We start from the raw sequence: 23335 nt of genomic DNA, 5'->3' as shown, positions 1-23335 counted from the left end.
CGCGCCTCAAACGTGACGCGTCTCTTAGCATTCGCACGCGCCGGTGCGCCACGCATCTCAGAGGCCACGTACAGACCTTGCGGCAGCCCTGCTAGATGCTACAGCGTGTCCAGAGGGAAACGCGACGGAGGAGCCCGGCTGCTCTACACGCATCATACATTGCGCGATTTGGCGGTGGCAGTACGGTGTGTCGCTGCACTACTTTAATCCTAATCGAATTAACGACGGCGTTCGTCGTGAGATGGGTCTCCCTGAATAATTTTCTTACTGAGTCCTTTGTTTGCGCGTTAATATCCGTTTCTTATACTCTTTTTCACGGAGGATAAAATTTTTCATACAGGATTTCTCCCTTTCCCCAGTATTTCCCAGTGCAATGCAGGAAAGGTAATTTTGTATTTCCTGTTGGCTTCCCTGTTGATTTCTCTCCTTTTACAAAGTGATCGTAAACTGAAGATTGTTTTTACACATAGTACTGTACACCTGCATTGTACTGCTACGTTGGTACTGGTTGCAGTGAAAAAGAAGCTTAAGAGATAAACAGCACGGGTACGCTGTTTAAGTATGTGAGACGATGTTGTAAATATGATTCCAGCTACAAGTGTGTAGAACAAACTCCCCGATAATAGGTACATATAAGGGGAACACTGCTTCGCATAAAAACGGGCTCTTGTTGCGATTAGTATTTTTAGCACGCTAACTCCAGTTTAGTGCCCTGCCATCTAACCGCTAACACATGACAAATTGGACCACTGGGAACGCTCCCATTTATTGACCGAAAGCTCAAAGTTCGTATGTACCCGAATGGACAAGGAGGACGCGAACATTCACTGGCACTGAACAGGTATGCGCCACTGAAAATATACACCCCAATAGACAACTTGGGTCATCGATTATGTGCAATAAGGTATGCGCCCTCTCCTGGCCAATGCTCCATGATTGTTATGTACCCGAATCGACAAGCAGAATAAGAATGTTCAGCGCCCCTGGGTATGTGTCACTGAGCGTGTGCCTCAATAGACAACTTGAGTCACTGAGTATGCGTTACTGTGCATGCTTCCATTTTTGGCCAATGCATCACGATCATGTGCACCCGAATAGACAAGCAGGGCAATATGCAAGAAGTGAAGAAGTCGGCAGCAGAAGCAACCGAGTGAGGAATTGTGCAAACTGGGACTTGAGCATACATAGAGCGAGGTTGGTTCTTCTTGCATTTTTTCATGCTTGTCCTGCTTGTCCTGCTTGTCCTGCTTGAGCGTGTACTGAGTGAGGAGCGTTGAGAAAAGTGAAGGAAACGGCAACAGAAAATTCAGGAAGTCAGTCTAAACGATAAGGGCGTAGAAGCACATGTAATTTGCCTCATTTTGTACAAACATTTTGATCGTAAACGTTTGCGTTTTCACATTCAACATTCGCGCAAGCATCAAAGAAAGCTTCGCTTAGCACTGATACCCACATAAGCGTGGGCTCCGTGCAATAGTAAAGAAGCCGAAGCAGAATGACCACCACGAAGTGCAATTAAAGGTTTCGTCATTTACATTGTAGCATCGCTACGTTACTTGAATGCTAATCGTATTAACGTCGACAGCCAATGGGTTCTGCCGGAAGTTTCCACTGGAACGCAATTGCACGTATTTACTATGTTTATTTAAAGAGTAAGAGCTTCAAATATTGAATGCACTTTCATTGATGTTAGTGGAAAATATACGCTAAAGTTTTCTGCTTATAGCTGAAACTTAAGTGTAACGAAATTAAGATTGCTGAGTAGGTGCTCCGGTATGATAATCAAGGATCAGTGAAAGACTGGAAAGAAGGCGTATTTTTTCACACCCACGTCGACGTTTTGGGCAAGTCACATATCACATTGGATATAGTGCAATTCGGACTTCCCCTACATATTCCCGATGCCATTGAAGGTGTTGTGAGTCTGCGTCCACGGCACATTTAATGCGAGTGGCATTCTTGGCATTGTCACACCCAATCTTTTTTTCAGGCTGTATCCAACTATCCAACCATTCATCCAGACATAAGTAGCGATTCCGAAAATAGCGCCGCCTAAAAATGTGTGCCGATCCCGAAGGTAGTGCAGTTGAACAAACGTAGGCTAATCCCGAATGTTGTGCAGTCTGGAAATGTGGGCCTTAACATTGTCAACGACGCCCCTTAATGAAAGTCAAATTCCTTGAAAGTTTATCCGCTGCTGGGCGGAATGAACCCGTGTCACACTTGTTTCTCAAGCACCGCAGCCGGATGCTTTAGCACGCTGAGCCACTAACACATTGATTGTCAGTGTTTTCCTCCCTGATAGTTCGTTCGTCGATGATGAAATAATTCGGGTATTCAAAAAGCTTTAAGCACAATAAATTCTGTTGTTGTGTGCACTCTTTCGGGCGGCAGGTCTTTATTCCGAGGAAAGCCCTGAAACTGTTTTCCCCACGCGTAGGGAACATCTGCTCCTAAGGCCCGAGGGGTCGTAAAGGCCTCCTCACCGTCGGCATATGCAGACGCACGGCTCATTATGGCGGTTCCAGTGGCGCGTCGCCTAGATTAATTAGCCGCCTTTTGGGCTTTTCCCAGAGCGCCAGGCGGCGTGTTTGCCTCCATTAAGTACGTGTCTCATGAATGCATTCCTAAGTTGATTACAGAGCCGAAAAGAGAGGCATATTTAATGAGTAATGCAGTTTTTGCCCCTCTCCTGCCCTCAGCATGAGAGCGCCCAAGCAGCCTCAGAACTGCGGCATCAATAGAATGCGCCGTTCCTAGACAGCGTGTCCCAGCTAATTTTAGCCAGAGTATTAAAATATGCGAATGACACGCAGCTAGAGAGAACAAAGGCTGTGTTGGTTGGCGTCGCTTGGCGATACTCAAACTATATTTTGTATTCCGCCAAATTAGATAATTACTCTTAATTAATCAGCTTCTCGAATATTATAGTCAGATGAAAGGCGTTATTACAAAATTGTACAGCAACACGAAAAGCTCCCGATATAGCTTTCTGTTGCTCAATACGTGCTACGCAAAAGGCTTTTTCCGAGCATGAAAAAAGCCCGCAAATTTAGGCAATACAGGAGAATACATAGATAACTTATTTGAAGGAAGGCAGAGAGGTCGGCCTGAGCGACTGGCCGCTCGAGGCACTTTGCGTGTATTCACGGGCTTCTTTCACGCTCGGATAAACACTTTTATGTAGCACGTATTGATATGAACAGAAAGCTATATAGAAAGTTTTTCATGTCGCTTTACAATTTTCTCATTGATATGTTTCATCTAACTGTAATATTTGAGAAGTTGATAAAATAAGACTATCTGATTAGGCTCAATGGAAAACCTGGTTTATCTAAACATAAGCATAAACATAAACATAAACATGACATTTGCATATTTTAAAACCCTGGCTAAAGTTAGCTGGGACACTTAAGCCAGTGAAATGCCATTTCGGTGTCCTCACCAGTGTTAGCAACTGTTTTGGACATGTCCCTAAATTAAATACTTTTTTGATGACTTCTTTGTCTTGCACAAACGGTCCCATACCGTCTATACACCGCGAGGATACTTCTGCGACATTTGTGATTATCTACACGCAGAGCCTACTTGACGTACAATTTATTAATTTGATTGCCAAGGTTTCATTTACAGGCACTCTTGTGCACCTGCAAACTTCAATACTACTATAAAGTATATTTTACGATATCTTATGCACGTTGTCGCAAGTATTCGGCGGTTTAATTTTTAATTCACATGAATAACTTTTGGAGTAATTGGCACGAGAAGATGGTTCCGGCTAGATTGTTGCTCTCAATGAGCATGAGAAATGTTACACAATTAACACATGTGTCTGGGCTGCATACGCTCAACGTCTTTCATACATTTACCAACACACAAAAATGCAATTTCTAGCACTTTTATCGAATTTTTGCCAAGTCCTTTCACTTCCAAGAAAACCTTCAGCCTGTGCATCCTTTGTCCGTCTCGGGTACATCTGAAGTTGAAGATTTGCAGCTTACCGAAGAATGGGTGTTAAATTTGTTGGTGAACTTCCTGAATCAAGTTTGGCTGGCCCAGGTGAAATTCCCAGTGCGTTTCGAAAGAGATACAACTTGTGGACAGCAAAGCACTTGTTTTTAATTTACGAAAGATTGCTTCAGCTTAGGACCCTTTACGAAAACTAGAAAACTGTCAAGATTGTTCCAGCTTTGAAGAGTGGAGACATGCAGGCCGTAATTATATAGAGACCCATAGCTTTAATGGCGTTGTTTTGTATGTTACTGAAACATATTAACGTGGTATCATTATGGGCCCGGTGTCGCGGAATATCTGGCGTCGGTGTACAGACAGTAGGGTACAGAAATGCCGCAACCAAATACAGAGGTTACCTTTATTCGCGCATTAGAATGCTTACATGCTTATCTTATGATAAAACTATACTGGGGGGGGGGGAGGGGGTCCTACGATTTAATCATGCAATCGTGCTCGCTCCCTATTCGTAGGGGACCAGCCACGGTCAAAGGTGACGGGCGTGAATTGGGATCCCTATGTCTCGCCGTCCGAGTCTCCTCACGCCATTTCTAGACCCTATGCGGGCCGAACTCGAGGTACGCCACGGCCCGGCAACCGTCAAATTTCTTAAACAAAGTGCACACATTTGTGGCCTTTTAACTCCTGATGAGCGCAGGTTTGAAGTTGATGGATCATATACCGGCTACGGCAGAGTGGGGTCTCTCGAAATGCGACCACTCCCATTCTGAGCGACCAACGCACTGCCCAGCTGTGCCTCTTTGAGCGCCGAGTGGGAAGCTAAATTTAGCACCGATTGCGTCATGCGTGACACGTCAATGGCACCGTCCGTGCGCGTGACCCATGGATGAATGAGTAATGGCTTCTTTCCGCTACTCAAACATACCAAAGCAAGGCACGATGGTTTTTGCAAAGGTATAAGCGATAATATTATTACATGTTTTCGTTGCATGCGTTTACATGCGGACTGAACTGAAGGTTGTTTCACGTCGAAACGTCGCTGATGTTCTCTACTACATGTCGACAAAAAACAAGAAGGTACCGACCATGGTGCTAATGAGACATGACATAGCGATTCTTCTTGCACTGTCGCGTTTGCTTTGAGTCGAAACGGGTGCAGGAGCTTCTTATGGATTACCTAGGTACATGTAAGGACTTCTGAACACTTATCAGAGTGCTGGCATCCATCTAACAGAGAAATGCTTTATAGCTACAATTTAGTGTGAACAATATGGGAATCACAAAAGCGACTCAACACAGAAGGTGGCGCGCTTTCTTGAAACAGCTGCAGCTTGTGCAAACGGCGCTAACACCTCAACATGATTACTCTCTCTATATTTTGCGTTTCTTTGTGCTCACCCCGATAGCTTACTTTCTCTCTCTTTACCACTTATTGTCTCTTTTTTTTCTGCTTTCTATTTGCAGTGCAACAAACGGAGTATTCCCCTGTGGTTAGCCTCCCTGTCTTTTCCCTTATTCCTATTACCCTCTGCAGAGATACGCGGGGATATTTACTGCTCTCAGCAAAGTTTCTCTCTCATAAATAATGGTTGCTAACTCTGCTGTCCACTGCTATAAAGAGAACCTCTTGCCTGATACACAGGTCGCAGTACTTCATGCCTCTGCGCCTTCAGGAATGTAGTCCGTTTCACCGTTATTGCATTGATGGAAGGGGGGGGAAATGGTGGGGTGGGGGGAGGGCAAATAATTCCTGGCAAAAAAGCTGGTAGACTCCTCACGGCAAGTCCAAGTTATTCGAGGATTCCTGGAAAATATTCGGAAAATCTCGAAGGTCGGGATAGTAGGATAATGTAAGAATAGAGGACGTTCAAATGCAGCGCTTGTGTCCGCGTTCTCGAAGTGACAGAAACAAATATCGAAGATGATGCCTTTTCATGCGTGTATGTGCCGGAAGGAATTAAAAGGCCGGAAACATGCCAGAGCCGCCACGTTAAAGACACAACATATTCACTTGCATTTTTTTCGCTTTTCGCTTTTTCGATTGTGTAAGAGCAACACCATCAGGACGGGCTTGTTGCTGGGAGGCACTCCGAATGCGTTATCATCAGGGTGAGCCCGCCACCGGCTCTTTAGGGGATAGGAATGGAATCTAGCCAAGGGAATGCTTATATTATAACAGCCAAAGTATTTCACTGAAAGAGCGTAGTAAAAGTCCGGCTCATTGGAGTTGAAAAGCAGAAGTCGTATATATTTGCTTACCTGAATACAGGCTTACAGAAATGCCGGAATTCGATAAATACTTTCATGTAGAACGATAAGAAACTGATCATAGGCCCAGATTATACAATTAACTTCATTTTACTTTGTTAGCCGCTTGCAATAACTTCATAGAGCGATGATGTCATAGGAAACAAAACCAACCATTAGGGGAATGATATTCTGTCAAACGTAAGATACCTTAATGCAGAATATTTGTATTATTTCCAGTTCTTAAAGAAATAAACGCTGTGAATAAGGTTTATACATGCGGGATTATGTTGTTTGCTTTATTAAAAAAAATTATAGATACGTTTACGAAATGAAGGCGTCCAATGATGCTGTAACCAAGAACGGAGCAAAGAAGATATCTGTTTTGGCCGTGTAAAAGAGTGGATGGACGATAAAAAAAGTAAGTCAACAGAGTAAACAAACAAAACCAAAGAAGACAACAAAGAAAAGGAAAATGTTGACAAACACATTGCCTTCGGATGTATGCGTGAGTTAGCTTTGAATATGCGCACACAGCGCGTGCGTGCAGTAAGTGCCATTAGTGCACGAATCATAACGAGGATTAATAAACAGCTCGCCCCAGACTGTTCAATAAAACTACGTGCAACGCTTCCCTCACTTTGTACTTGAAAATCCATCGTCCGAAATCGATGAGCGTGGTACCCGCGCAGCACCAAGAGAACGACACAATTATCTTTCAGTAATAGTCTGAATGACTGTTTCTATTTGCTTAAGTGTCTGCATATTTTTGCTTCAGTCTTCGTCTTAGGACTAGTGCGGCACCGCCTGTTAGGCTGCGGCACTGATGTATTGCCTCCCGGGTGCAGACGACATTCCAACTATTTGAAGTGTCAGTGCGATGCAGCGATAGAAGCAGACTGTATGAACGGCAAGGAGGGCTGAAGGAAGGCAAAGAAAGGATAAAGAAAGAAAGAAAAGAAGAATTGACAAGCAGAATCACCTAATGAGCGAACGTCGCCAGAGAACTTCCTTAGTGCGAGGGCAAATTGGACAGCAAGGCACCACGGAATCTCGGGTTCTGCTTTTCCACTTCTGGTATGCGTGTCGCGTTCTCTTATATCGACGAGCGAACCGGAAAGAAACGTCCCTGAGGAATTTAGGTGCTTTAGATAAGCCTTCCTGAAGCGCTAGTAAGTTGCGCTCTAATGCGTTAGCGAATGCCCTGGCCCTGGCACTTCCTTTTCGCCTTTGCTGCGCACGTCACACACGGCGTGTTTTCAGCGTTCATTTGAAATTCAATCGCTCGAATACATTAAGTGAAAGCTTCCGTACCTTTTCGCGCTATACTATTGGCGTGTGTCTTAACACGACCGTTCTAGACGGAGACAGTGCATAAAGGCAGTGAGAGAGCCGGGTACGCCGAGATTTAAATTACTCGAGCGAATCTACTTTCGCCTACGTTTATTGTACAAATTGTGGAAATTTGTCGCCACTGTCATCGCCTTTGGTTTTTCTGCAACGTTGATATGCTATAAGCCTGCTACTGTATTGCGTAGCTGGGAAAGACATTACTTTTCGTGGAAAACCGTGACTACCACTTTTATATTTTATTTGGGACGATTTCGCTGGCACAGCACCAACCAGTAATTGTTGCCCGGGCAGCTATAGGAGGGTATGCATCCAGGCACAACGTACATGACCACGGTTTGGTGCAAAATCAGATAAATCACTTCCGCAGAAATCAATTAAAGTAGCATTACAGACGTAAATGCTGCGAATATATGGGCTTTGGATGTACTTCGAGTGTAAAAAAATACGAGATGGCCAAACACTCCGGAGTTTCGGCGTCTTTGATAGCATCCGTGACTCTTTCATGACTTTAGGTCATTTGGACTGATCTAACAAAATCACCGGATATGTAGGCTTACTTTCCGGCTTTATAATGACGCCGCGGAGCATGACCTACACTGCTACTTAACTTCAATATATTGAAAACCCTGCGACAAAACAAGCAGAAACGTAGGTCACTGTGCACATTCAGTCTAGGAATCGATTAATAGCGCGAAAAAAAAAGAAAGATACCATGCTTGTGTCGTTATCGAACCAATCATGTAGCGCTGAAGTCTGGAATATCTTTTATTTCAAGTTTTTCCGGGCGGGAACAATACGAAATCGCGTGCTGTCGGGGCAGTCAGGGGAACAGATACATATTTCATGAGAATCATGCAGATCTCTAACGCAATGTTGGGATCCAAGTGTCGCGAAACTCATTTCGGTTAGTGAGGTATAGCAGTAGTAGCGGATGACGCGCGCATAGTCTCGTTCCCTGTAGCTGTTAGCTACTTATGTCAGGAGAACGAAGGCGACGTATGATGCTTGTCGAGGGGACAACGTTCGTGAAGGGTGTAATTATAGGGTTGGACGACACGTATCTAAATATATTTGAGGCTTCTCATACCCTTTATGACACAGTGACACATACCCATTTGGGGTCATCGGCCAAGAATGGGCACATGCGCATTGACACATGCCCAGCTGCACATATATCAAGTGGTCGAACGTGGTGTCTATTAGGCAAGCTACATTACTGACTTCCCTCCTTCTCCCTCCCCACTTCCCTGCACCAGAGAGGATAAATAGATAAAGAAAGCTTCTCTCTATTTGCAAATAAACTGTTAAAGGAAATCAGTCTACCCAGACTACTTGAAACCAGTCTCTTGGCTATTTGAGTGCTGGCATGTCAACCGTCATCGTGATCAATACATGAATGCAGCTTTTTGCACACAAGACGAGGACGAAGAAGAGGCTGAGACACTTCTTCGTCCTCGTCTTGTGCTCAAAAAGCTGCATTCATGCCCTACCAACATGCCGAAACAGTCACCTTAGTAATCTATCCAGAGGTAATGGCTGGTTTTCGACGTGGCCGCTCGTCAATAGATAGCGTTATCGACCTGGTAACATACGTACAGCACCAGAAACAACTGAAACGAATCACTGCGGCCCTTTTCCTTGATGTTAAAGGTGCGTACGACAATGTAGATCATCGTGCCATTCTGGACGCCTTAGAAGCTGTAGGGATTGGTGGACGCACCTTTCGCTGGATATGCAACTATTTGAATGGAAGATCTTTCTTTATTTTGACTGAAGATGGACCAACGCCATCTAGCTATACTAGTCGTGGTGTACCGCAAGGCGGAGTACTCAGCCCTACCCTTTTCAACCTGGTGCTCGTTGGTCTCGCTGATTCATTACCGCAAACCGTACAACTCTCCGTATATGCTGATGACATTTGCATATGGGCTTCAGGCGTGACACGTGTACAAGTTCGCGCACGACTTCAGAAAGCCTCAACGGCTGTGTCAAGATACCTAAGAAGACAAGGCCTGGAGCTTTCCGCTGAGAAATGTGCACTTGTTGCTTTTACTCGCAAATCGATGGCCCCGTATGTTTTGCGGATTAATGACCAAACTATACAATATAGACGAACGCACCGATTTCTTGGCGTCATCATTGATAGGGACTTGTCTTGGAGCCCTCACATCTCGTACATGACAAAGCATTTGGCCGCCATTGTGGACCTTCTTGCGTTTCTAGGCGGCAAGTCCTGGGGCGCAACAGTACCGTCAATGTTGCAACTATATAAAGCACTGTTCTTGGGCTTCCTGCGGTACAGCTTACCTGTAATAGGAAATACTTGCACCACGAATATTCGCAAACTCCAGAGCGTGCAAGCCCAAGCACTCAGGACTTGTCTCGGTCTTCCCAAAACTACGTCATCGATTGCGACAGTGGCCATAGCCAGAGACGCTCCTTTGACAGTATACACTGATACAGATGTCCTGAGAGCGCACATCCGACACCTGACTCGGATTCCTTCACACCATCTTGCTTGCTTGCCAGCGCAAAGGCCACTTTCTACTTTTGCTAAAACTATTGTAAGACATCAATCGTACTTGCCATCTGAATTTACGCCCGCTACACGATTGTCAGATCCATTGTGGTGTCTGCACCGGCCGCAAGTTGAACTGACAATTCCAGGAATCAGAAAGAAAGCTGGAGCGCCATTGCAAGCTTTGAAACAAGCAACTTTGGAGCACATTCGGAACGTGCACAGATTCCGGCAACATGTATACACAGATGGCTCAGTAAAACTCCACAGCTCTGCTGCTGCTGCAGTCATATTCCCGGCACAATCTGAGGAAATCAAATTAAGAACTTCATGTGTGACCACATCGATGGGTGCAGAACTCGCGGCGCTCCGTGCTGCACTTGATTTCATTAAGCAGAAGCCACCGCAACAATGGACAGTCTTTAGCGACTCCAAGGCAGCCCTTCAGTGCATACGAAGCCCAATGCGCCACGGACCCAATGAACAACTGGCCTCAGAAATTCGGCACATATATCATCAAAGCTATGACAAGGGACACAACATAATCTTTCAGTGGCTTCCAGGACATTGTAACATCAGCGGGAATGACCACGCCGACGAAGCCGCTCGATCTGCACATAAAAGTGGTCAACGAGTCTTGATTCCGCTTTCGCGAACAGACGCTGCGGCTGAGCTACGATTGATGTCCCGTGAGTTCACATTGCCCCTGTGGGACTCAAATGTTTTCGCAATGTGTCGGTTGCGTTCGTTGTCTCCGGACATACGGATGCACCTCCCGCCTGGATTACCACGGCGTGAACAGACCATGCTCTACCGTCTGTGGCTAGGCGTTGCCTTTACAAACGCCTATGCTTTCTTCATAGGAATGGCCAACAGCCCCACGTGCGACACATGTAACATCGACGAGACGCTCGCACACATTATCTGTGTCTGCCCGCGATACAGTGCTGAGAGACAAGTGATGTGCAGAGTACTGGACCAGTTGGACAATCGTCCACTTTCAGAACTAAAAGCTTTAGGCCAATGCTCCGAAAGAACATCCGCGTTGAAGGCCTCACTCGCGCTATTAAGGTTCTTGCGGTCTACGGGGCTTCACGACAGACTCTAAGAATGCCGCCCCCTACCACTCGGTAGTGTACGCGCTTAGCTCGTGCTTGTCTCCCTTTCTTTCTATCTCCCCCTTCTACTCTGTTTCTCTTTTTATCCCTCTTAACCCTTCCCCCTGCGCAGGGTAGCCAATCGGAACTACCTCTGGTTAACCTCCCTGCCTTTCTCTGCATTATTTTCTCTCTCTCTTTCTTAGTAATCAAGACACCTTAAAGCTGCGAGCGCTAACAGGGATAGCTCGTATCGTTGCAACGAAGTGCGCTGCGGTGCACGACACAGCTTTATGCACAAGCACGGCGGACAAACAAACACACCAGGGAAGCCGGCCCGACAAAATGAAGGCTACGAACGATGGATTATGGACAACGCATTTTATAAGTCACTGTTGTAATATCTCTATGAAACGGGCCCACAGGCTTGTATTTAGTTTCCTGCTGACCAAAGAGCATAAAAATAAATAAAGAAAATAACTTTATGCTGGAGAAGAAATAGGAGACGAAGCAGAAGTAGTTCTTCACCATTGATGCACACAACAGCAGGTAGACATAGCGAGGCGAGTCGCTAGAAGATCCCGCTCCATGCTTTAGTTTTCGGCTCATTGTCTTGCACGCCTGTATACGGGCCCGGCCGGATCTGAAAGCCTACACCCAGCCACTTCCAGCTACCCGCTATAGGCATCATTCGTCTTTCCCTTGCGCTGGCACCGGGTGGTCATGGAGCAAATTACTGTCATATCTCGTGGCAGGGCCACACATCAAGCCTGACATAGACGTAACGTATTGCCCAGATCGTTCAGCCCCCGCTGCGAATGCTTACTGCACCTGGCACTGTGAGAAACTCTGCGGGGCTTGCGTCGCGTAAGATTGGGCGCGCTGTACTGCTGCAGATTATTCCAAATTAAACTGGAGTTGGTTCTTACGATAAAACACTGCACGGACAATCTGACGAGAGCGAGAGCGAGATACATTTATTTCATTCCGGCCCCCTGTCCGGAGCTACTGCCCGTTAGGGTGGTGGTGAGGAATCCGCGTCATGCTGTTGTGTGCGTTGTGTTGTTGCATCCTTCGTCCTGCCCGATAGCGTTGTTAAGACTTGCCAATTCCTGCCACCTTAGCGCGGGACTCCAGAAATGTTGCTGCTTCTCTGTTCAATCTAGTCTCTCGATGCCGCCTTTAACACGAGCTTGGAAGGCAATGCTGTCGCATACGAGAGAGTCAATATCGGCCGTCGCGGGACGATGCGGTGGTGGGCATTCTGTACCGTGGAGGCAGCCCGCCGTCGCCGAACAAGCACGCTCACAGACCGGACCATTTCTCAACGGCATGGGAAGGCTTCGAGCCCCGTTCGCGTGACAGTGCGCGGCTCTCGATAATGATGTCATTCCCCCCGGCTGCGACCGCTACGGCCGAGCCCAGTGCGGCCCAGGATAGCCAGGGGACGCGCCCATCACCACCGCGCCACCATCGCCGTGCTGGTGGTGCGATAGCTTGCGTGGACAGCGGTCGCTTGCCTGGCATGTAGCAGCCATTGCCTGCTGGACGCTGCGATTCGACAGTGTTTGCGTCACTGTCCACGCGTTTGTTTTCTTTCTTAGGATTTGATCTCCGATGCTTTCTGATAATTTATTAAGGTAAATGAAAAAAAAACTGTTGTGTTTTCTCTTGAATGTCACTCTATTTTCTTGTTGCATATTTTTTTTTTTCTGCGGGTATCAGGCGCTGCGTCAAAGACGGGTGTCGTTGTGGTAAACAGATAGAACTGAATCAAGAGATCGCCTTCGTCGTCCCTGTTGGTGCCGTGGTAGTTGTCTATGCGATGCTGTTAAGACGAGATATCGAAGAAGCAAATAAGACTACCTGAAAGGAGAATGATTTCTGTCAAGGACTATGCACTGCAACCGGGTGTTGTTGTTTTGAAGCTGTTTATATAGTTACACCAGTTGCCTCGCCGTCGTTGTAAGAATCGTGCGTTCTTGTTAGTAATTTGTAATTAGTTGATAAGGTAACAAATCCTTTTATGATTTGGCACGTTACCTATTGGATGCCTTAGAAGTGTGAACGCCTTCCTTTCTCGTTAGCCTGGTTATGCAACGACATATTTTTTCTAAAGTTGTCCTTGCGATTCCTATCGTCTGTGCTTCTGTTGCCGTTCTCTTCTTTTTGTTTCAACACTTCATTCCTATCTTATTTTGTGAGACGCTGATTTACTTTTCACTGCAAATATTTAGTTTCGACTATACTGACACACTCATGTAAAAAAATTAATTAATAAATCTAGCGGGCGCTTTCTTTCTAGCATCCGTGACAGCGGACAAATTTTTATTCGCCGCAGCATCATCTAAGTATCACCTTTTCGAGGTGGTACTTAGATGCAAGTTAAGGCAGCAGTAACAGCATTAAGAAATTATGATAACTTGACATGTACTCTCTGTTGCGAAGGGAACATCGGCAGGACCTTGTGCTTTCAAGCACTTTTCTTAAAGGAAGTTTATTGAACAACGCAGCTGATACTGGGGCTAGGTATCCGCTCTAAAGCACCACTCCTAATGTATACAAAAATTGCTTCTATGAAAAACACCGCAGCTAGCGGTATAATATGTAGACGTTGGTTATGTTATAGGCAGCGTGTGACCAAAGCAAGACGTACGTGGCTTTATTACGGCAGTTGTGAAAAATTACAAGAATGTATTTAATTGCGCTTTCGAACTCTATATGGTTTAATCCCCCTGTACGAGTCGTTTCAGAAATACGAGGCGTATCAAAATAAAAATTGGCAGGAAGAACATGCTCTGTTCTATTCTGTTTCACATAGGTTGGCATAGAGAGTTTAAGGTCGGCAATACCACAGCTACTCCGTCTCTCTGTGTTATGCAGCAAGAGATAAAAAAAATTATATACCCTAAAATAAGTAAGCGAGTGAATGAAAACAAAATGTAACTTCAATGAACATGTTGGAGACATTTAAAATTCTAGATTCTTCTTGGACCCCGTAAAAAGATTGTCAAAATACTTGTCACAATCCAAAACGCCTGCGTTTGCGAACTTTGAAGATGATGGAAGTTTGTAGAAATAAAACGTGCAATAAAATAATCGAGCTGAATAAATTTCTAAGCTGTAAGTTAATTGGCAGCTCCAACGAAAATTTAATAATTGCCATTCGAAACGGTTTCAAGCCATCAATTGAAATTTTAGATTTTTTCGTTAGAAGTAATAACTTGGGATGGTGGTGGTGGTGGGGGGGGGGGGGGGAGGGAGTGACCGTTATACATTAGCAGTCGCGTGTTCACCACCCCCTTCTCGGGCGCAACAGTTGTTGCTTTTCACGGCGTGCATTGAGAGTGAATAGGCTGCGTCAGCAGTGCGCAAATAATTACAAAGAACCAGAAACACCTCTTTTCCGAGAAGCACAAACCCACGCACACACATTGCAGAAAAACCACTGTTTAGTTCTTTAGAGGAGCTCATGACCACGCACACGCATTTACACATGCACGAGTGTGCGCTCACTGACTAATCACTCATTAGAAACTCACTCACTCACTCACTCACTCACTCACTCACTCACTCACTCACTCACTCACTCACTCACTCACTCACTCACTCACTCACTCACTCACTCACTCACTCACTCACTCACTCACTCACTCACTCACTCACTCACTCACTCACTCACTCACTCACTCACTCACTCACTCACTCACTCACTCACTCACTCACTCAGGAAAGCTTACCTTTTGTCCTGGCTACTTCGACGTACAAAAATTTTGCTCTTAGGTATGACACACGTACAGTGATAAGAAATGGCCGGCTCAACCATTTAATGCTAACCCATGTGTGACGCCCCCAGTAAAAACAAACTTTCGCTCAATCGAAACAAATTAAGATATTTTTTATTCTCATTCACATTCATACATTTAATGACTTCTGTGGCCATATGAGAAATGCATTATGATCGCAGCAATACTCTTTCCGGGGTTGGTCGGAAAAATCGTTTATTTTCAAAAGGAACAGAATAAGATAAAATAACGACATTCTATACTGCTTCTGTCATATGCACAGAACGCGTTGTAAATCGTGTTCCACAGAAAGCAAGCGCAAAGAATCAATGTGCGCAAATTGTATTTGCACAAAGATAGAAAGAGAGAAACGTAGCGCCATGTTATATCGTTGACAGAGCAGCCATATGTGACAGCATGCCACTTCCTCTTTCCAAATGCCAGCAATGCGAGCAGTTGCTCACAACTGTTTTTATTACATGAGGAATTAATTGTAGCTGGTTGATCCAATCAGAAACAACTGCTGCATCCGATAGCGAAGCGTAAATCGGAGAGGTCACGCTCATGGGGGAAAATTAATGTAGGAAGCCCTGCCACGTCCCTACTTCCTTAATAAACATACATGTATGTATGTATGTATGTATGTATGTATGTATGTATGTATGTATGTATGTATGTATGTATGTATGTATGTATGTATGTATGTATGTATGTATGTATATATGTATGTATGTATGTATGTATGTATGTATGTATGTATGTATGTATGTATGTATGTATGTATGTATGTATGTATGTATGTATGTATTCCTACATAATGTAATACCATATATTATAGGGCTTTAAGATCATTCACTTAATTTACCCAACATAATACATGATATCGTTCTATGACACTTTTAGGGCACCTAGCATTTATTCGACAAGGTAAGTAGGGGCCGTATTTTGTAAGGATTCTTTTTATTCTAATAAATTATTTTTACCCTTCGCAGCGAGTTGTCAATACAGGCGATAACGAAGGCGTGACGTCATGCTAGACAATGACGAGGGACCCCAAATAATGGAACTTGAAAAGAAAATTTACGTTATACGGCCCTAGGGTTCCGTGACTTTAACAACGATTGAGGCTCGAAATATCCCGACAGTCGTACAACAAGGGGCAAGAGCTATGGAGCATTTAATGGACTCTAACCAGCAATATTTACCATTCGTGACGTCACAATATTCGTGGATGAGCGAAAGTGTATTTACAGGTGTGCGTGTATATACAGACGCCACTGTAAGGTGGTTTTAATCTGGCACTCGGACATGACATACTAATGTGTGTAGCTTATCAGATAAGTGCGTGCGCTAGTGAGAACCGTTTAAAACATGACCACGCGCAGGAAACCTTTACACATCTTTCGGATACGCGAAAAAGCATCGTCAATTGATAACGTCACACTGTTCAACCCATAGGAAGAAGTTGCCACTCCCAAATTAGCACCTGCTACTTAAGGCTTGCTTGGCAGGTCGATTCTCTGACTAGTGACAAGTCAACTAAGTTAGACGCTGGGCTATGCATTTTGATTTTCTGCACTTGTTTAGCGATGTTACGTTTTTTCTTAATTTTTATTTTCTTAACTTGCAGTGTGCGTTGTAAAGTAAGTTGTCGACAGGCCCCGTTTTTATCACTCGGCCGACCTACATTTTGTAATTAGACCTCGAATTATAGTTCGTTATAGTGCTATTTTTTAAAAAAAGAAGTTGAACTAAGTACAGTGGAAGCTCGTTGATACAATCTTCACGGGAACCAGAAAATGAAACGAGTCATCCGAAAATCGTATTACCCAAAGAAAGGTCAACAACGTATGAAGATATGCGTACTCGGGGACAAACTCAATTGAAAAGGTTCGTGTGGCGTCAAGTGATGCTCTTCCGCACAACACGTTATGCGGAACAGCATTACACGACGCCACACGAACCATGCACTAATGCACTTTTATTAAGCAACGTAGAAATTTGCGCTGAACTTCCTTATTTTCTGTGTCCTCAAGGAAGTTCTTTCAAAGCAAAAAAATTCGAGGACACCTAAGCACTTCTTATTAGTTGTGAATGCGGAAGCATGAATGTCCAATTGAACACAACTGAGCGTTACTTCGAGGTTTGTATTCCTCGCGGCCAAGCGAGGGTACCGAGACGCTTGGCGCGTTTTGATTTAGCCTAACCCACGCACAGTAAGAATGGAGGCGAGAATTTACGCGGTCTAGGAACGCAGGGTAACACAGGCTTCCGAGAACGAGAGCGAGGGTGATGTGGCTTCGCGGCGAGGCCCACTCCCCACACGCAACACCTGGCGCACTACTACAACAGCAGGTGTTCCCTTCCGCACGCTCTGCTCCGTCGAGGTGCACTCTTACCATGGAGTCGCAGCCAATCGCAAATCCGTCGAGGCGTGCTCGTGAGGTGGTGTCGCAGCCAATGGGAATTTAGGGGCAGTTTGGAGGTTACAGACACCGGACACCGGATTTTTCGCTCAATGAGCAACTTGACGCTTTCACATCACAGGAGCTCACTCAACTGAGTAAGCCGTCTGCTTTCGCATCACAAGAAGCTGTGAGCCGTCTGTTCACTCGTCTGCTCACTCGTCTGCACACTTGTCTGCTCACTCGTCTGCACACTCGTCTGTTCACTCGTCTGCTCACTCAACTGAGCAGCGATGCACCGCTGGTAGGTGTAGCCGCACTGCCGCAGCAGCGTTTTACCGCCGGTGGCACGCTGCGTCCGTTTTTTCTCCAGTGTGGCTGCGGTTAACGCGTTGATCGTCGATCTTTGGAATGTTATTTAAGCTGGCACAATGGAGTATAAAGATATGAATGTAAATATACCAGTAAAGGTCCACTTCTGCAGTCGCATTATCCAATTTCAGGTGAAAAGGCGATAGCAATAACCGTATGAATATACATTGCTCCTACCAGTAAGCTGACCTGGAAAAAAAAAACGCAGAAGAAACGTATTATGCAGAATCGTATAAACGAGATTCCACAGTCTTTCGGGCTTATCTGTTTGTAGCTACAAATATTGGAATGTAGATAGCAGAACTGAACCGAATCAGTGAATCATTGTATCACCCGTAATGCTCGCAACCTTCAGCGACATTTAGTATCAACTGAAAATTGAAAAAATCAATGGCGAAGAACTACAATTAGATTTAATAACATACTATGGATAACGCCTGCGTTATCGCCCTAGTCGGATTGCCTTATGCATTTGGTAGGCCTGGCCTTGCTGAAACACCATCTGTGTGCTCTTCGAAAATCTGTACCTTTTTTTTAATTATTCAAAATAGCCGCTCTCAACAAAAATTTACTTAGAAACGTCATTTTGATACAGGCTGCTTGAGGTTTCATAATGAGCAGAGATTGGTCAGGCCTAGATAACCATCATAATTTATTCGCATGCATACAATATGCTGAGGGACTTGTAAGCAAGGTAGGAATTGTTTCATTCTTAACGATCGTTGATCTACATCAACGTTGTTCCTAAGAGCATCGTTATGTTGGCTATTAATTGCACTGCTATGCTGCGCCCCCGTCATGCGCGGCTCATAATAGATGCCTTTGAAATACTTATTCGTAAATATTCGAATGTGAAGAATCCATGGATACTATACGCACACACAACCAATAGATGGATGAGTAGAATCGCTTGTTCGCATGTCCCTCTGAGATATGTATTTCTGCGCCGTTTTTATTATTCTTCAGTTATGTTACGCACTAATTCAACAGGCTGCGATATGGTGGTACTCAAAAGCCCACAAATGACTGTTCATGGCTTTGTGTGCATGAAAGTTCTTTCGAGTAGCTTAGGGTGCTCGTTTACTAGTTAATGCTACAGGGGCGCGATGCTTCCCTGTAAAAATAGTATGAGAGTGCGATTACAAATACGTGAGCCAAGCAAGTGCGAATAACAGCAATCACCACTACACTGCAAGTAAAAAAAAATGTGAGGAGCTAATTGAAGCAGGAGTGCGCATTTCGCGTCCTTGGACAAAAATATAACGAAAACAAGCACACAAAAATGCACCACACACCCAACGGCACATGCGCGCCTTGTTCTTAGACTTTTTTTCTAAAATCTCCAAGATCAGTTGTTGCGAAATTGTTCACTGGTTATACAAACAGCGTGACTTTCTGCCCCTAATAGCTTCTCATGACACGCAGACATACTTCTTCACAGGAAGTTTTTCAAAGGAAGGAGGTTGGTCTCTCTACACTAATATATAGAACACTCAAATAAGGAACACACAGGCGAGCAATCCCACCTCTTAGACATGCAAAGTTAATCTGCTGACTGAATCCTACGCCAAAAAAACCACATCTTACGTTTTTCATTACTTTTGTGTTCATTCATACAATAAATTAAATTTCTTTCAGTTGAACCCTACTGATAAGTTTCACCACATGCCACCTGTATATGTTACACTCTCATAGTTGTACGGTTACCTTTCGTCGTCAACGGTATTGGCTGACTCACACAGAAAGGGTAAAGTTAAACCAGACGGTTTTTCTAATTTCCTTTAATAATAGTATAGGAAGGAGACACCTTGAAAACACTCTTATGTACATGATTAAACAGGAGCTGGGGTGAAACTCACAACGCTTTTGCAAGCAGTTCTAGTGTAAGAATTGTTGCAAATATGGGCCCTCCGTTCCTTCCCAATGTACCGAATTGTTCCTCACAAGCTTCCAAAAGAAAAAAACACGTAAAACAACTCGAATAAAAGGACTAGTCTGCTATACTCAAACAATGGTATCCGAAACCTTGAAACACCACACGACCAATCGCGCGCAAACGAGCGTCATATATATCTGTCTATTCAAGTCAACGACACCGTCTTCTATACTTCAGTACATTGGTAATGTACAGTCTTCTTAAGCCTATGTGACAACGTTGTTCATACGTAAGTGTTTTCACTCAGCTCCATCATTTCACCTTGTTCACGCACACGTATACGCACACACACACACACGAACATGAGCGGTATAACAACCGCATAGCATATGCTCTCTTTGTCAACAATCTGAGTAAGGACGTGAATGAAAGGCACTGAATTATGTACATCATTGCTCAGTCCCAAAAGAACAGCACAAATGAAGTCGGCAGGTGAAGAAGGAAACAAAAAAGTAGGGCGCCGATGCTTGATTATCGCAGACGACAACCAAACTGGGTCAAATGGTGTTACGGGAGACGCGCCAACGACACCACTGAATTCCAAATTACGATCGATCCACGCTGCTCATCGAACAGCACACATGATGACGAACGCGATCGCTGAGCCTCGCAGGAGGATGGAGAGGAACACTGGCCGCGATGAAGTGTTCGAGCCAGCAACTGCAAAAGTAAGCAGGGAGAAAAACCTAATTTGCAGAGATAAAAAAACAGAAAGATATTCACAGAAAGACTGCGACTTGAAATCGTCAACAGCGGTCCAAAGAAGGCATACGTCTGGAGACGACTGTCCGGCCAATATAAGGTTGGAACAGCTAAATACGATGACACAGTAACCAGTCTAGCAAGCTTACGAAAGAACATATACCAGTGTGCGCTGAACAACAGCCGGAACAATGGCGTTTTAAATATATACCGTACACATTTTGCCGGCACTCAAAGAAATTTTCTGGGTAAAAGGGGCTTGGTCTTAAGGCTGTTACTTAAAAAAAAGTTAAGAAACACATTTGTAATTTTCAAATTTGAACTTTTTTTAACGCACTTACTTCGCTTCATAGTGTTTTTGTACGTTTCATTGTTTTGTTCTATTTCAATGTGCATAGGTGCGCCTGTTATACAACGGCCACTTCTGTTTGTCCTGTGCGTACTCAAGGAAGGCAGCGTCCCTTTCCCAGCTTTCTACCTGGCCCTCCTCGTAGCATATTTGTTTCAATTAAATACTGACACGATTGATTGATTGATTGATTGATTGATTGATTGATTGATTGATTGATTGATTGATTGATTGATTGATTGATCGATCGATCGATCGATCGATCGATTGATTGACTTGTCCTCGCCAGGACCCCTTGTTGAAACGTTCGTTCCATTCTGAGACATCCTTTGTTCGGCCACTGTTCATTTAAGAATAGCAGTTTATGACAATTTACGTTCACTACTAGCAGGCAAATATTTCGCAGGACAGTAGGCCTCGAGTTATAAAACAAGAAAGAAAGGTGTTTGCAAGTGGCACCTCTGTCGAAAGTGTCCAGGGGCACGATGCGGTGTCATTCGTATCTCTCTTACTTGTATTCGTCCCGAGTTTATCATCTAGTTTATCTGCATCAGTGCCGTCCATCATGCCGTGGCCCTTCGTTCGCGAATACGCAGCAGCAACGCCAGATAAGTTTTTTCGAGAAATGTTGGCTGGTAGTATTCTACTGTCTTCCCTGGATCAACAAGTTATTTATTTATTTATTTTTTTATACATACTGCAGTCCATACTGACCAAGCAGGTGGGCTAACATTTTTTTTTAACATTATTAGCTAACATATGGCTAATGATACGAGAACTAAACTTGTCGCTTGAGCAAGTTTGTTTCTCTGACGTATTTGTAGTTGCCTTACTTGTATAAAAAAGAAACAAAACAAAGAGAAAGCAGATTTCACTAAGTTCTCTTTTCTACAGAAGAGTGAAAAAAAAAAAAGGTACCGAATGAAGGAGTTGGGCTCATTAACGTATAATGGTGAGGTCTGCCTGGCGGCACGGCTACCGTGCTACTCCAGGTGAATACGATGTTAAAGTTTGAAGCATAGTATGTAAGTTATGGGAGCAATCGCCTGTGGCGCGGCCCCACTTACCGGCGCCGTAGTGTCCCGGGACGTGGAGCCCCGACGACCGATGGCTGCTGCCCAGCACAAACTCCTTCTCGGAGTACGCGTCGCCAGGCGACGAGGATGACGTAAACGGCGTGCCCCTCCCGCCGTTCTGAAGCGTGGCCGTACACTTGATGCGCATCTCGTCGTGCAAGAAGTGGCTCGGCCTCACCGTGAACCGGAGGCCCAGCGACGTCACCTGGCGGCCAGAGTCGTGCCGTTGCATCGGGTAGTGGACCAGGTACCGGTTCGACACCTGCGCGCAGCAGCGTTCGGGTTTCCGGCTGTTATTGCAGCTACGCCTCAGAATTGCCTAATAGCCGTGGACAGCTATCGCGTCTGAACATTGCCCTGAAGAACTATCTCGGAGGACTTTATGGACATCTTACTGCTACGGCAGTTGTGAGCTGGCGTTCAATGCTGTTTTTTTGCGTCATGTCTGTTCGTCTGTGGTGGATGAGCTAGCAGCCGTGCCTGCAAATCTCTTTGGTAACAGCTCGAAGTTGTAGAGGTATACAAGAGCTGCGCAGAAGGATGCGCAGAAAGCGAATGTCTGGGAAGAGGCACAGGCGTAGTAAGCCGCAGTTGTCAGGAGCAAAGTGTGTCGCGAGCGAGGGGCACGGATAATATAAATAGTTTCCCAGTATTACCGTTCTATATGGAGACATCTACACAACATCTCGAGGGAGTTTAAACGACATTTAGAAGGATTGCGTAGCGAAGTACAGGGTTTGCTTCTCAGGGTGCTGTCTCAGTAAAGGAGTCCAAGGACCGGAGAAAATCAGCGCAGCCTGGGTGCTTTTCGTCGATCTACAATGCCTGCACCAAGGCCTGTTGAATGCCTTGAAATAAGAGTTTTTAGCTGTGAAATACTTGTTTACAACAACGTACATGTGTTCGACGTACTTGGGACGTGTAATGGGTACGGTGATTCGGATTTGATGCTGTTGTCAGGTGTTTGGGTTTGCGCATGCTAACATGCTCCCTTTCGTTGACATGTTTCACACAGTGTACTCTACTCGTAAGAGAGATGCATAAAATGCACACTTCTCCTTTGCCAATTAACCCTCCGCCACACTGCTTACTGTAGACGTGGTCATAAGCCTAAGAGTGAAGCTGACGCAAGTGCAGTGACTTGCCTCTTTATCGTTGAGGTGCCACTGCAGGTCGACGGGACGCCCGTAACGCGAATAACTGCACGTGACGTTCACAAGGTCACCCACGTGGTAGCTCGCCTGCCCACCTGTTATAGAAGGCTTGTCGTCGTCTGTGCCTGCAGGAAAACAGAGAAGTAACGATGCAATATGCTTAACGTATGGTGCGAGACCTTTCGGAAATAATTATGAGGCCCTCAAGTTGAACTATTTTGAGGTATCTAGGCAGTAACTCTTCGCGAATGATGCGTAGTCTTGTTAAATCAATGCTCGAAGCACTTACTTTGTATGACATACAATTACAGGCTCTACGCACTGTAACTCGTAGAAAAAAAGAGAAATCGAGTACTGCTTATTACTGCG

At 44.9% G+C, this 23335-nt stretch overlaps 1 protein-coding gene across 4 annotated transcripts in view; it reads right to left on the bottom strand.

Moving 5' to 3' along the window:
* Window positions 1-15060: 15060 nt before the first annotated feature.
* LOC135914684 (uncharacterized) overlaps window positions 15061-23335 on the bottom strand; it is a 200187-nt gene continuing 191912 nt past the window's right edge. For all 4 annotated transcript variants that reach the window (XM_070537520.1, XM_070537521.1, XM_065447630.1 and 1 more), the window contains exons 6-8: window positions 22958-23091; window positions 21804-22074; window positions 15061-20345 (exon numbers count right to left, since the gene is read on the bottom strand). In XM_070537520.1, coding sequence (XP_070393621.1) covers window positions 20251-20345; window positions 21804-22074; window positions 22958-23091 — 500 coding nt within the window. In that variant the 3' untranslated portion in view covers window positions 15061-20250. The remainder of the gene's footprint in view (window positions 20346-21803; window positions 22075-22957; window positions 23092-23335) is intronic.

The sequence above is a fragment of the Dermacentor albipictus genome, chromosome 4 (genome assembly GCF_038994185.2).
Source record: "Dermacentor albipictus isolate Rhodes 1998 colony chromosome 4, USDA_Dalb.pri_finalv2, whole genome shotgun sequence".
In the NCBI taxonomy this organism is placed as follows: domain Eukaryota; kingdom Metazoa; phylum Arthropoda; class Arachnida; order Ixodida; family Ixodidae; genus Dermacentor; species Dermacentor albipictus.
This window is presented reverse-complemented; position numbering and strand designations above follow the sequence as displayed.